Here is a 15,083-nt window from a genome sequence, read left to right as displayed (position 1 = left end):
AGTGTGTGTGAGTGTGTCTGCATTGATACACTGAAGAACCAGGACAGAGGACGGCGCCGTTATTAAAATCTGAATCTATTTATTAAAAGTTTCCTGTCCGGAGAAAGTCCCTTGTTATTCCAACTGGGCAATGCTCAGAGTGTGCAAATCTTCATTTGAAAACATTCCATATAATGTGAGCAGTGTAACATGTAACATTGTTGTAAGACATTGTGTCACAAGTAGGTCCTGCGCCAGATTTACCGTTACGTCTCTGCACAGTATCCTGGCATTTGAAAGGTCTTCAGACACGGCCAGTTGATTGAACTGCCTTGTGACTGCTGGATCTTCTCCGAATATCAATGTCTGTGAAGAAGATCCGCCCCCACTGGAATGCTGCTTGACCTCTTCGGGCTGATGCCACCCTGCAAGTCAATAGGTTAACAGATGGAGCGCTACATTCTCAACAAAGCACCCTCTGTCACTCACACAAATGCTGAAAAAGATGAAATGCAGGAAGTGAGTTGTGAATGAAGAAGGTTGGATTGTGAGTTTATTTTATTCATTGCTCCCCCTGCTCTACAAATTGTGGAAGACTTTAAACAGAGTAGCAAAGCCATGTTCATGGAGCTCTCATTCACAAGTAGCCCCTTAGCGTCTAACTCTGATCTTTACACTTTTATTCCACCACTCTCAGTTTAAAAGTCAAGTTGCTATTTTCACTCTATCCCTGACCTATGCCCTTCCCATCCAAGACATGTTCCGCCATATCTGGTTCATTGGCTGAGACCATCTGTCCATCAATGCTTAAGTTCCTCCCATTGGTGGAGGATAGGTGCTGTCTGGTATCCGTGCAGGCCCACATTCCACTGTGCTATAAAAAGAGTCAAGCTTCGGGACAGGGGGCTCACTGCTGGTCACAGGTTGTGTGTGGGTGCACGTTCACAGGGGCAGTCTGCTTTGTGCTATTGGGCTATACAGAAATCCGGCTGAGTAAAACAAAATGGCTGCAGCACATCGTTTGGTCATCGTCCGTCATGGCGAGAGCGAGTGGAACTCTCTCAACCGCTTCTGCGGCTGGTTCGACGCCGAACTGAGTGAGAAGGGCAAGGAGGAGGCCAAGTGTGGCGCCAAGGCCATCAAAGACGCCGGCATGAAGTTCGACGTGTGCTACACCTCGGTGCTCAAGCGTGCCATCAAGACCCTGTGGACCATCATGGAGGGCACCGACCAGATGTGGCTGCCAGTCATCAGGACCTGGCGCCTGAACGAGCGTCACTACGGCGGCCTCACCGGCCTCAACAAGGCTGAGACCGCCGAGAAGCACGGAGAGGAGCAGGTGAAGATCTGGAGGCGCTCCTTCGACACTCCCCCTCCTCCCATGGACAAGGACCATAACTACCACAAGATCATCAGTGAGGTGAGAGAGTGGGGCGAGAGATCTGGCTGGAGGTAGAAGTGTAAACCTGTACTGTACTGTACTGTATTCCCTAAGAGATATCCCACTTCATATTTCAAACAGTCTTAAACAGGCACCCCAAGCAGGCATGTGTTGCCACAATTAAACATCAATATGAAGAAATACATGTTTGAAAATAATTTTCAAAAACCACCGAACAAATACTGTGATTATTTTACGCACAAATTGCATGCCTTCATGGTCATTTCAGTAAACAAAAACAAATGCATGCAGCTTGTTATTCTAGAATGACTTATGAAATGACTGATCTTTGAACCTCCTTATTGATTTCTGTGTATGACTTGAACTTATGTGCTGTTATGTTATACCTTGATCCCACCAGTCGAGGCGCTACAAAGGCCTGAAGGCTGGAGAGCTGCCCACCTGTGAAAGCCTGAAGGACACCATTGCACGAGCACTGCCCTTCTGGAATGAGGTCATCGCTCCCGAGATTAAAGCTGGCAAAAACGTCATCATCGCAGCCCATGGCAACAGTCTCCGCGGCATCGTGAAGCACTTGGAGGGTGAGTAGTCCACCCCTCCATTAAACTTAGGAGAGTTGAGGCCGAAATGTTTGAGATAGAAATCAGCTCATCTATTTCCAACCTCTCTCAAGTGCTGTGAAATGGCCTCCAATCTCCTCTCTCACTCCAGCTTGGGACCCGGTCTCTTTGTTTTCATAACAGCAGCTGTCACACATCGCGCCACTGCTGAGAAACACTCCTGCCTCCTATTATGTAACTTCATCCGAGCTGACCTTAGCTCAGTGTAAGCTGAGAAGTCAGCCCTGACTGGACACACTTTCTCATTGTATGGACACACACTGTACAGAAGAGGGGCCAGTAGACCATTTGCCATACCCTATAACCAGATTGCAAGGTGTTTATAAATAGCCCTGAACCGCCCTGCTGCTCCCAGCCCTCCAGAGGTAAAGGGAAAGGCCTCACGAGTCCCATTACAGTCATGACCTTTATTTGTGCCTTTTTCCGAGGTGGATAGACTGGCAGAGATTACAGTGACCTCCAGGAGGCTCACTCTAGGAGGTTTGAGGAAAGGTTAGAAAAAGGTCAAAGAGCCTCTGTAAGGTCACTGTCAGATAAGGAGCGAATAGGAGGTTAAGGCTACTGGAGTCTGATTTAGCTTACAGAAGCCTACTACTGCACTGAAGTGACTCTGACCAGAAGTACTCCACAGAAGCATGACATCTAATACAATACATCTCAAGTCAAGCATGAAAGCTGAGCTGAAAGCAGCAGAACTGAACCGTGCAGGGGTGAATGATTCTCCTTTCAAGCTGAAGACACATTTTAAAAAGCAAGGCCAGGCAGGAAAGCATTGTGACAAAATCCACTATCAGCTGCCTCCAACTGTAGGATTATGTGTGAACTTTTTAAAAACTAGTCCAAATGCGACATTTATGTTTCTGAATGTGTCCATTCTCTCTCACATCTTTCTCCATTGTTTCTCTTTCATGTCAGGTATGTCTGATGCAGCCATCATGGAGCTGAACCTGCCCACTGGCATCCCCATCGTGTACGAGCTGGACAAGGACCTGAAGCCCATCAAGCCCATGGCCTTCCTGGGAGACGAGGCGACCGTGAAAAAGGCCATGGCAGCAGTGGCTGCACAGGGCAAGGCCAAGAAGTGAACAGGAGGATGAGATGTGATGAAAAAAAGACTGACAGCACCCCAAGGCCCACCATTTTTACCTCCATTTTTACCAATGGAGATCTTTCAATGTTATTCTGCCAGAGCTGGAAGCCTACCTGGAGGAGAGCTACACCGGATGTAACATAAAAGACCTCACAAGCTGTTTTTTAACAATTACGGACAAAACCATTTGTTGACATGCGGGTGAATCTTCATCAGCACTTAACACACTACATTTTCACTGTCTGATACAGACACTCTTTCAAACACACACACACAACACTATATTACACACAGGCCTTTGAGTGTTCTGCCCACCCTTGAGTTGCAAATTATGTTGGAGCACACCACTCTGACACAGCAAAATAAAGTGACCACCATTTTGTTTACCTCTCCACTTTCCTACTTTTTCATTCTATTCCCCCTCCTTATGGCTTCGTCTCTATCCCCTTCTTCTCTCCTCCTCTCTCTCTCTCTCTCTCTCTCTCTCTCTCTCACCCCATCATTTTGCAGGTTTCCTCCTGGCTCATATTCATCTTCAACACATTTCCTGCTTCCATATTTCTCTGTCTGTCCTCCACACTCATCTTTATCTTCTCCTTCTCATATTGCTCACCATCATCCCTCTCTCCTCTTCTCACCCATCCTCCCTCCTCTGTCCCCCTTCCTGCCCCCTTCTGCCTCTCCCCTCTGCATTAGTTTGGTAATTTCAGCACAATGCGTGGGCGCTGTGTAAGCTCTGTCAGAGGGCGCAGCAGCAGCAGCAGGAGAGAGGGAGAGTTAGGGAGAGGGAGAGAGAGAGAGAGAAAAATTGAGAGAGAGAGAGAGAGAGAGAGAGAGAGAGAGAGAGAGAGAGGGGAGGTCAGTGAGTTTATTTTGGCTGCTGTCCTGTGATGCAGGATAGGCTCATCAGGCTCCCTGTTCCCCTCCCTCCCTCTCACCCTCCCTCTACCCCAACCTCTCCACCGATGATGGCAGCTGGCCAGGGCCACGATTAGCCCCAGCTCTTATTCTTCACAGACTAAAGGACAGGTGTGTGTGTGTGTGTGTGTGTGTCTCTGAGAGCGAGAGAGAGAGAGAGAGAGAGAGAGAGAGAGAGAGCGCGCGCGCGAGAGAGAGAGAGAGTATGTGTGTGTCTCAGAGAGAGTGTGTGTGTGTCTCAGAGAGAGTGTGTGTGTGTGTGTGTGTGTGTGTGTGTGTGTGTGTGTGTGTGTGTGTGTGTGTGTGTGTGTGTGTGTGTATGTGTGTGTGTGTGTGTGTGTGTGTGTGTGTGTGTAAAAAAAATCTGATTGAGCAAGGGATGAAGGCAATGTCAGATCCACTTTGGCAACAATGTCCCCAAATACCCCACGCCGATCTCAATGACAGTGTCTAATTTAAGATACTTTACCAGAATTAGAAAGTTGTATAAACATGATCAAATTTAAGAAATGCACTGAATATAACACCATGAACCACACAAAACACAGCTGCATTTAGCCAACGGACAAAGACCATGGCTATCACTCTGACATTTTAGAGGATTGGAATTTCTTGTGGAAATGTCACTCAAAGGTGACTCACTTCACATTTCCCAAGGATGCTTCACCCTTATGATAAAAGATCTTATTTTCAGGTAGGCGTACTTGAAAGTAATGAGACAGGATGTAACTCAGACATAACTGCCACGGGGCCTGTTGATGACACTGCAAAATAAATGTTATCATCAATAATAAACTCAAATACCAAAGTATGGTTGCTGGTGTATACTGCCCATCTATGTTTTTGTAACTGGTGGCATTTGTCAAAGTAGAAGTGCCGGTTCTTTTCCTGTCACTTGTTCCAAAAACCTCCTTGCAGTACACTCTGCAGAATGACACAGCACTATAGCACAGCCCATTGCCATAGGCTAATTTCCATTGTCCAGGTAAGTTCACTACTGCGGAAAGTGTCGTTCAAATGATCTATTGATATCATGTTTCAGAGGTAAATCTTTGAAGTGTGATAGAAAGTTAATAAAAATACGCTTTCTTGGCTGTTTAAGAAAATAACTATTGGAATCTTGACACTTTTAACCAAAATCCTCGGAGTTGCTCATGAGTCAACACTGCCATCTGTTGGTGAAACAATACAAGTTTGAGATACTATTTGGATTTCCCTCCAAATCATGAACACGGTAACAGCATGGGCACTTTCTCTAAAATGTATCAATATCACTAACTGTTGTTCATTTGTTTCATGTCCTGGAGTCTGTTAACATCTATGTTAGTATACATTCTTTGCTGCTGTCAGTAAAATTATTTCTCACTGCCTCAGTCTGTTGAGCTCAGAGTAAAAATCACTAGAGGGCGCTATTTCTCTGCAAAGGCTAAATGTAATGCTTGGTGCAGTGTTTTATTCCATACTTTATCTGTGTGTTTTTGGAAACACATGAATCTGCAGTAAGTTTTAAATCTTAATAATCTCAAGCTTGTGTTTTCTAAAACACATTAAACTGAAGTAAGTTTGAATTCTTAATAATCTCAAGCTTGTAGCAAGACGTGTAGCAGAGTATGCATATGAACTGATATTAATACAGGCTACAGATGATGGGAATTATGCCTTCCTAATACATAATTTCCCCTCTCCATCTCCATTTTTGCTACATACTAAAGGAGATCATATTCTCCTCTCCACATTAAAGGCACCCAGTGCAACTTTATGTAAACATTCAATGAAAAATAAACATTCAATTTCTAGTCTTTTTTACACGTAGTAAGTTTCAATAACTCCATACCATTACATATCGTCATTCAAGGAGCAAAGATGAGACGTCATTGTGTGGTGAGAACTGATAGAAAATCGTAAACAACAACAATCGCCGGGGGGGAGAGGCCATTTTTCCATTGACTGGAAGCCTGCTGTATTTATTGTAGGTTACAAAAAATAAAGAAAATGGCGGCGATTGTTGTTGTTATCGATTTTCTATCAGTTCTCACCACACAACGACGTCTCATCTTTGCTCCTTGAATGTCGATATGGAATGGTATGGAGTTATTGAAACTTACTACGTTTAAAAAAGACTAGAAATTGAATGTTTATTTTTAAGCCTCGAAAGTTGCACTGGGTGCCTTTAACAGAGTGGTTCTCTTTAAGGCATCTTAAAATAAAGTGCTGTCCTGTTTACCAAACAAACTAAGCAGATTTAAACATGTGTAACATAGATGATCAATGTACACAATGTCATTGGCGTGTTACATGCTTGCGTGCTCTTGCATGCTAGCCCTACTGTGACAACATGTGATGAATCCCTGTTGTACAGTAGATACTGTGGGGTACAAAGCAAGAGTGAAAATCAGATGGATATATAGACAGAGACTTTGCTTCTGCTCTCACGCCCATTCTGGATGGAATGCACCGGCACACATGCACCAACATGTTGACATGCACATGCCCCTGAGGAGAGAGGGGCCGTTTCAGTATGTGCATAATGTGCACATGTGTTATACTATATGTCTAGAACTGTGTTTGAATGTGTGTTTAATGCAAGTAGAGTTCGGCAAAAACAAGCCCTTGTACTGAAATACCCCCCCCCCCCCCCCTCCTATTTTGTTCCTGCCATTAAAGAAATCATGGCTGCTCCCTTTTCCTTTACCTACATATACCTCTCAGTCTGTGTTGGCTCTGTGTATGTTTCTCCATGGCAAATTGCGTAGGTCTGCCTACATACAAGTCAATTTGCATAGGAGCGTTTGCCTACTCTTCTGGCAGTTTTGCTGTGTGAGTTATTGGGGCTCAGGGGGAGGACTCTACCTTCAGGCAAAACCCAGATTCCAGCTCTCAGGTGGAGGGAGCTGGTGGAGACGGCCCTGGGTTGTGTCTGTACTCGTCTCCCCTTGTCCCTGACACATGCATGGACTGCCGACGCTGAAAAACATGCAGAGGAACTAAGAAAGGTTCCCCTTTGAGACTCGTCCGATAGATGCACAGGACAATTTAGTCGGGTAGGTCAAGTAGGAGAATCTATGTGATTTCTACGGGAAAGATGAGGTGAAAGTCAGAGCTTCTGGTAAAGAGGAAGGCATCACATGAGTGGAAAGAGTGACTGTGTTTTCTGTCCTCCACCCTCTATTGATGTCACTATTGATAGAAATGAGTGTTCAGCATTATAGGCAGACGGACGTAAGAATCTGCAATGTTAGAGAAAAAGGACTCAGAGCTATGCTATTTTGAGAGTGTGTGCACTGCAGTCTGTTATGTGTGTGTGTGTGTGTGTGTGTGTGTGTGTGTGTGTGTGTGTGTGTGTGTGTGACCATCTTGCAGCTGGAATGCTCACCTGAGACCTGTCCTTTTCTCCTAACTCCACCCTATATCCCAGTATTCATACCTCAAGATTCCCATAACACCTTTCCCAAAGCACTGCCCTATATACATGCCCCTGATCCTCTTTGCACTCTTCTGCTTGTTAGTATCAGGTCTGTTACCCTCAACTGATTAACATTTCTTTTGGTTTTGTTTCCTATTAGTCAGCCCAATTATTTCTACATTACTCAGTAATATGTTTTACAAACAATTAGATAGAAGATGTGTGAGCCCCTTTTGAGACTTAAATACACTGAACCTAAACCAAGGGATAGTTCAACTGAGTTAACCATATCCACTGAACCTTACAGGCTGACTTTGGCATACAAATTCATTCACTGAATTCTAATTTATTCTCATTATCCTCCTTGGAAAATGTACTTAAGGTCATAAGTATGCATTAACAGGACATAGCCTATGAAACCCTTTGTGACTAAGTCTAATGAAAGTCATCAAAATATTGTTCCTTCTAGCATTTTCCCAATTCAATTCATTTCAATATGTTTTTTCTTGAAGTCGGTATATTAAGTGCATGAAGATCAAATTAGAGTTACTGTGTGTGATAAACTCTTTCAAAGACAAAATGGAGGGTTTAGTATTTCCACAGGTGGAGCCTAGCTCTCTACAGACAGAAGCTTCAATTCCCACATAGTGTAATTATGTGATTACCTGTGCTGTACATAAGTACATGAGAGCTGAAACAAACACACACATCCCAGAACAAACTTCTCTGGATGTTCCCATGCTACTAGAATTATATTAGTGGAATTGCAAAAATCAATACTTTATGCTTACAGAGAACACTGCAGGAACTAAAGCAAATCTAGTGGATTTGTGTTAGAGGTGGAATTGACCTAGCAATGCCTCTTCTGTCGACAGCTGAAGGGAATTGTTCCTAAATCCTAAGTATTTGCAAAGACGTACAGGGCTTTAGTTCTGATATACTTTTGTCTTGCATGTCTTGGCTGCATAAATATCTTAACTGCATAAATTGTGTCAATAAAAAATTGATCACCAAAAAGGCTGTCTGGTCTGAGGCATGGTGAGCGACGTTGGAGAGGATGTGCTGCATCTGTGTGAAGGTCCCCTCATAGTTCAGCTATCTGGCCATTTAGCATCTCTATGGCAGAGGAGACAGGGTGCTTCAGACCCGGACTGCCCCATTAGAGGATCAGAGTGGCCCCAAATGGCTCACCTGTGGTGGGGTGCATCACAGATCACAGACCCCCCCCCCCCCCCCCCCACTGCTGGAGCTACCTCTAACAGGCTGCTAAGTGTTAGGCCTCAGAGACCCCCCTCTCTCTCTGCAACATCAGCAAGGAAAGACCTGATGAGATTAAGGAGAGCATCTTCCCCATTGTCAAGGCTAGACACACAGACATATCCTCCAATACACACAGGAGAAAGAGGTCGGGCCCCAAGCTATGGGCCATTTAAACAAACAAGAGACAGAGAACAAAAAGGGTGGAAGGGGATGGAAATGCATGGGGTGAAGAACTGCTGTACTTTCTCTAAATATGTCTATGCAAACATAGCCAGTGGCGGTGCCTGTGACATTTATTCTGAAATAGCACACTGTTATTTCATGATATAACATAAAGGTAGATTGAATGATTTAAAGGTTACTGTTTACTGATTATGAATCAATCTTAGTCCGGGGATAAAACATGACTTCATGAAAGCATTGCTGTTTGTAAAGGTCAACATTCTCCACACTGAAACAAATATATGGCTCTTCCTTGGAATATTGTAGCATCTACCTGAAAGACGTGATATGGCATACATGTTTTAGATATAATTGACTTTATAATACAAGTATATTTATAAAAGAAAATAACTAACTGCAGAGAGATTTTTTTCTGTTATTGGTGTATCACCATGAACTGCATCTAAAAGAGAAATACTGTAAGGAAGTAAACATTTACTGTATCAAATTCTTTGCCAAATTCTTTGCCATTACTGCAGTCCTGCAGTTTGGGGTGGTGGAGGGGGTTTGATTAAATAGTCCCTTTAGAGGTTCTTCTGTTTAAAGGATGGATTGATAGTGTGCAGAAGTTCGTCCTTCATTACAAATCATGGCATTCCTTCTCAAAAACAATGACACCATTGGGTCTTCCTGTTAGAGACAGCGCTCAGGAGCCAAGCCCCCATCCCTATACTAATCCCATACAACAGCAGACATTGACCCCCTCCTCCTCCTCCCCATCCAACTAGTCAGTGACAGAAATGGGAGGAGGAGGGGGTGTCAATGGGCCACTTCAAAGGGTGCTTAGGGGACTCCTTGTTCCTCTCACTTTTAATGAAATACACCCCACCCATGAGAGGTCACTAGCCCCACCTCCACACATATTTCTACCTTGACTCTCTGAGGCTGCAGGGACGATCCAGAGCATCTCAACAAGTCTGGGTTCCAGGTCACCCCAGCCTTTCCAAAGGAGTCGCAACCAAGGATAAGTCAGGAAAAGTACCTCTGTTCACCAACAAGCACAGCTGCATGAGGTGTATGGACTAGCAGCTGAACCTGGGATCTGCCTCCTCAATTCCACTTTCACCTGCGCTCTTCACCATATGCAGCAAATACTGTGTATACAATTGGAACAACTGAGTGCAAGGGAATGCAACACATCACTGGTGAGTTATTGCATTAATGTGACACAGTGAGGTTTGTGTTAAGCTTCTAGTTCTGTTCTCACCACACCACATGCCTGATTAAATGTTTGTGGCTCCTTGTTCAAGGTCTACATACCTAAGGTGTGTGACAACTGGGAATAATACACTGTATTGTGCAGGGCCATCCTTACAAGCTTGATAATTAGACATACACTTGTGTAATTGTATTGTATCTAATATAGTTGCCATCTCTATTAGTTTACCTTTTAACCTAACTTTATGTCCCTCTTCCTCTTCAGGTCCAGACCTCAGGCACTCTTCCAGCATGACCCCCTCATCCTCCACGGCTGGAGGAGCTGAGCCTTATCACCAGGGCAACATCAGGTTGACCCTGGAAAACTCTGACCTCTGGAAGTCCTTCCATAACCTGGGGACAGAGATGATCATCACCAAACCTGGCAGGTAAGGAAGAAAGATTGACCAAGAAACACCTCTTTGTGACCTTTACACTTTACTGAATTGATAAATTGCTTAGACTGGGTAATTCATATTTAATATAGTCTAGAACTGAAACATTAAGTTTACAGCAACAGAGATGCAAAACTAATGATCATGTGTGCACTGGTAGTGATTTCTGTGACACTCTTTCACAAATAGTGTTGCTTCTTTTGTTTTAGGAGAATGTTTCCCCACTGCAACATCAGCATATCAGGACTGTCTCCATATGCTAACTACGTCATCATGGTGGATATGGTTCCTGTGGACAACTTCAGATATAAGGTAAGACAATCTTAGTTCAGGCCACTTGAGCTTATTTGCACCACTGTTTTTAAATTGACCTACATAACCCGGGACAATTCATTCATTTCTTCAGAGTAGGCCAAAAGTTTTGGGGGGCCTTAGGGGCTGTCCATCCTGAGTACTGACAGGGCAGACAATGCATATCAAAGGCAATTATCACTTCCTGTTTTTCTGCCAGGGGTCTTTATCACACACAACCCCCATATACTAACCCCTCCACAAGAAAAGCAACTGCTGAGAAATCACTATAGATCACTTGACTGACCCAGCCCATAGCAGTTGTGTTTTGACCATATGTTTTGTTCAAAGTCTTAAGATAACATTTTAAATTCTATACTTTGGACAAAAAAAGAAATTGAGATGAAACTTTACCTGCACATGTAGCATGTACATGATTTGAAAAAAGACAAAAAATATCCTACTTTGTGTGATGTGATCCCTTTGGCAATCCTCAAGCAAATGGAAAAAGGCTGAAAGTTCATGTGATATTAGATGAAATGAAATGAAAGCAAATGAAAACAATGAGTGTCTGAATGTCCCTGTCTGTCTGTCTCTGCAGTGGAATAAAGACCAGTGGGAGGTGGCTGGTAAGGCTGAGCCACAGCCCCCCTGCAGGACCTATGTGCACCCAGACTCCCCCGCACCAGGAAGCCACTGGATGAAGCAGTCCATCTCCCTCCTCAAGCTCAAGCTTACCAACAACACACTGGACCCACATGGCCATGTAAGCCTCTTCTCATTTTTACAGAAAAAAAGCCATTATAGGATTTGGTTCACAGAGGAAAAAGATGGTGTTAGTGCATTTTCCCAATTCTGATCTTCCCCTAAGCCACTCGTCAATCCACCGGTCTCCCACAGTTATTTTCAGATTCAGTTAGCAGTTGGTGCAGCATGCACATGCCAATGTCTGCACTTGTAGATGTTTCCAGAGGGATGTTATTGGATACAGCTGTGCCATTTTAAATACAGCCATGATGGTTATAAAATATGAAGCCCAGGTACAGCACCCCTATACTGTGTCCCGTAGATTCCATGTACGGTTTTAGCAACACCACATGTGGTGAGTTAAACCTGGTTTCAGAGACTATTTCATACCACGGTACTCCCTTTTGACTTTCCCCAGACACAGGCTAGACCTCTTTCAGAAGAAAAGAAAAACATGACCTTTATTTATATTCGTTTCCATGCCAATTTAATGTAATATTTGCTGTTGTCCATTTCTCCTCAGGTTATCCTGCACTCCATGCACCAGTACCAGCCGCGCTTCCATGTGGTGCAGGCAGATGATCTGTACAGCGTTCGCTGGGCACCATTCCAGAGCTTCAGCTTCACAGAGACCAGTTTTACTGCCGTCACAGCCTACCAGAATAGCAAGGTCAGTCACTGCAGGCACTTAGGCCCTAGGCACAGGCCATGCTGCCCAAGAATATGTGACATTTCTATCCCCAAAAACCCGAGAATAACGGCCTTTTCCTGGTATTTATTTTTCAGATCACAAAGCTAAAGATTGACCATAACCCGTTTGCCAAAGGATTCAGAGAGGAGGGAACACATGCCAAAAGGTGATTACACTCATGAAGATAATGACTGATACTGTATATGACGATGGAAGACAAGAATGAATGATTGCATGTGTCATCCAGAGAGGGTTAAAGTAAGGCTCACCTTTTTTCTTTTCTTTTCAATTTGCAGATTCCGTACTCACAAGGGTCAACCCGGTCCAGAGAATCCAGCCAAGAAACGGAGAACTGAGACAGAGAAGGATCCAGAATACCAAACCTGTGCAGGTATGGATCTGAGCTCCCTAATCAATAGTGTCCAAGTCATCCATGGCCTGCAGTGGTCTGAGGGCTGTTTCTGCTTTGTTTCTGCATCTGTTTACATGGAAGTGCCTTTCTTACTTAACAGATTACCCGCGCCTGCCGTACGATCCTCAGAGAGAGGATGATGAGGTACCCCTGGGGCTCAAGCAGGGTCAAGCAGGTCCAAGCCTCCAGGATGAACACATGTCCCCCTGGGACTCAGAGCAGGACCCCACCCACAGCCTGCACGGGGACGCCCACATGGACTTCAGCAGCTCTGAGCAGTTAGTGCCTGGTCAGGCCACCCACCCACCCTACAGGTATAAACACAAACATGCACTTTCAAGTTAGAAAATTGAATATTTGAAGATACCCATTCAAACTACTCAAAAATAGTGGTCCGATTTTTAAAAATGTTTTCTTAACTCCTCTTTCTAGGTCAGAAGACTTCAGGCGATTGCCACCCCCCCCTAGCTCAGAATCCCACCGTGTTGACCACCGCCATTACGAGCCCTCAGTCGATGTGGCCACCGTTCCAGAGAGGGAGGTCACCAGACCTCATATTTCTGTCAACATGGGAACCCCCCAGGGTCGGCCTCTAGACTACTCAGTGCCCGGCCACATGCCACTGGCCTCCAAGAACAAGCATGTACTCGCTGCTCCGCCCATGTATGGCCATTATGCAGAGCAGCCATATGGACAATGGAATGGAACGAACCCCACACAATACCCCACCTCCACCTACAACCATCCACACCGCCTGACGACGGAACATGCCGTGCCTCACCACAGCCATCACCATGGTAACGTGTCAGAGTGGAGCCAGTACCCACTGTTTTCATACTCCTGTTGGTGAAGAGACTGATCAGACAATCAACCGATGAAATATGGAGCCAGGACTTAGCCCTCAGGACTTTTTGAGACCCAATAACATATCCGCGTGTTTCAGATATATAAAAGTTGCCTGTAGAAAGTGACGTCAGCCTGTATGGAACCAATAGACCATTGGAAACATAATATGGATTCCAAGTGATTTTCAACCAGAAAAAATGGTTCAAAGCTCGGCGTAAAGAGATTTATGTGCCCTTATGCACAGAAAGGGGAGACACACATGGTTCCGAGGGGTGATTAATAGTGTCGGCACTGAAGAATGGAGAAATGCATCGTTTTTCTTTCAGTGCCCTTAAAAAGAACACTTGAGTGAGATTGTGTGCATGCAAACGTGTGCCTAACAATTTGCATGTAGTGCATGTAGTTTATTTAGTGTGATTGTGAGATTGAATGAGGAGTGACAATGTGACTTGACTTCAATTTGAAAAAGTTTTGCAGTTGTTGAAACTTAAAAAGCAGATCATAAAAAAAATCCATCCATGAATAAAGAATATAATGAACCATTGGTACATTTGTATTGTTTCTTCGTTTGCATTTGTAATGCTTGCACTCTGGATTTTCCTACACCTCAAGAAATGTTTAATTAAAACAGGAAGTTGATTTATTGACCTAAAAACTGAGTGAAAGCGTATTTGAGCTGCCCATGTTTGTGTAGGTGTGAAGTGTCCCTGCCTTGTTAGAGTAATTAGGACTCTGGTGTTAGATCCTAAATAAGATCCAGAGTCAAAGCTCTCTTTGGGGGGTAGTTGTGAGTTTGTCCTTCTTGTGGCACTGACTGTGACAGGTTCCAGCCCTAAAAAGTAGTGTTCCCCTCAATACTCAACTCATTTCAGTCACGTTTACCCATTGAGTATTAGGTACTCCACACAGTAGAATCTCTAGTTGAGGTATGAATATGCTGGATGAAAGTGTTGACTCTATGTAGCATCCTTGACTGGGAAATAAGATACTGAAGACAAGAGAAAGGGGAGAACAAGATTGCTCAGATTAACAGAGCACAAGTGAAACTGAGCTGATGATGAGTTAATCCTGCAAATGGATAAAAAAGTAAATCAGAGAGAGAGAAAGAGAGAGAGAGGGAGAAATGGAGTGTGGGGGCCAATGAATCAGGCAGCTGGCACTGGTGGGCAGCGAGAGACGGGAGATACAGAGATGAGAGGGAGGGAGCAGTTGACTTGGGCACAGGTTGGCACCAGTGGGCAGAAACATTTAAATGGACAGAAAGAAAGAAAGAGAAAGAAAGAGATGAGGGTCATTGGTTGGTTTCATTCACTGCCCCTGCCCTGCCCCCGCTCCACACCTGACCCAGATCCCAGTGCGGGCGATGTTTGTGGTGGGGAGGGGAGAAAGGCGTGCGAGCGAGCGAACATGGCCTGGCCTGCTTTCCCTAGCAGAAGGCTGCAGCGTCTGTGCTGTAAATGTTTAATCGTGGGCGCTCACAAATGGTGCCATGATGAGGCTGGGTGCAGTGGGAGTATGCTGAGAGGAGACACTCTACCAGCGGGATCCCAGGAGCCCATCATCATGGGGACTAAAGTCTCCCTCACTAAGCAGATGGAACTCACAAAACC

General features: G+C 44.6%; 2 protein-coding genes across 2 annotated transcripts; both read left to right on the top strand.

The window, feature by feature from the left end:
• Positions 1 to 879: 879 nt before the first annotated feature.
• On the top strand, positions 880 to 3,483 carry pgam2 (phosphoglycerate mutase 2 (muscle)). The gene is made up of 3 exons (XM_080848047.1): positions 880 to 1,399; positions 1,782 to 1,962; positions 2,917 to 3,483. The coding sequence occupies exons 1-3, from the start codon at positions 983 to 985 to the stop codon at positions 3,084 to 3,086; spliced, it is 768 nt and encodes a 255-aa protein (XP_080704173.1). The 5' UTR covers positions 880 to 982; the 3' UTR covers positions 3,087 to 3,483.
• Positions 3,484 to 10,023: 6,540 nt separating this feature from the next.
• Positions 10,024 to 13,477, top strand: LOC308372297 (T-box protein VegT-like; the record flags this gene model as incomplete). The annotated part of the gene is made up of 9 exons (XM_080847454.1): positions 10,024 to 10,039; positions 10,318 to 10,480; positions 10,696 to 10,798; positions 11,379 to 11,543; positions 12,048 to 12,194; positions 12,311 to 12,381; positions 12,512 to 12,606; positions 12,728 to 12,941; positions 13,060 to 13,477. The coding sequence occupies 9 exons, from the start codon at positions 10,024 to 10,026 to the stop codon at positions 13,475 to 13,477; spliced, it is 1,392 nt and encodes a 463-aa protein (XP_080703580.1).
• Positions 13,478 to 15,083: the final 1,606 nt, after the last annotated feature.

The sequence above is a fragment of the Sprattus sprattus genome (genome assembly GCF_963457725.1).
Source record: "Sprattus sprattus genome assembly, chromosome: 11".
Classification (NCBI taxonomy): domain Eukaryota; kingdom Metazoa; phylum Chordata; class Actinopteri; order Clupeiformes; family Clupeidae; genus Sprattus; species Sprattus sprattus.
Note: the sequence above shows the minus strand (reverse complement) of the source record. Positions and strands in the feature narration are given on the sequence as shown.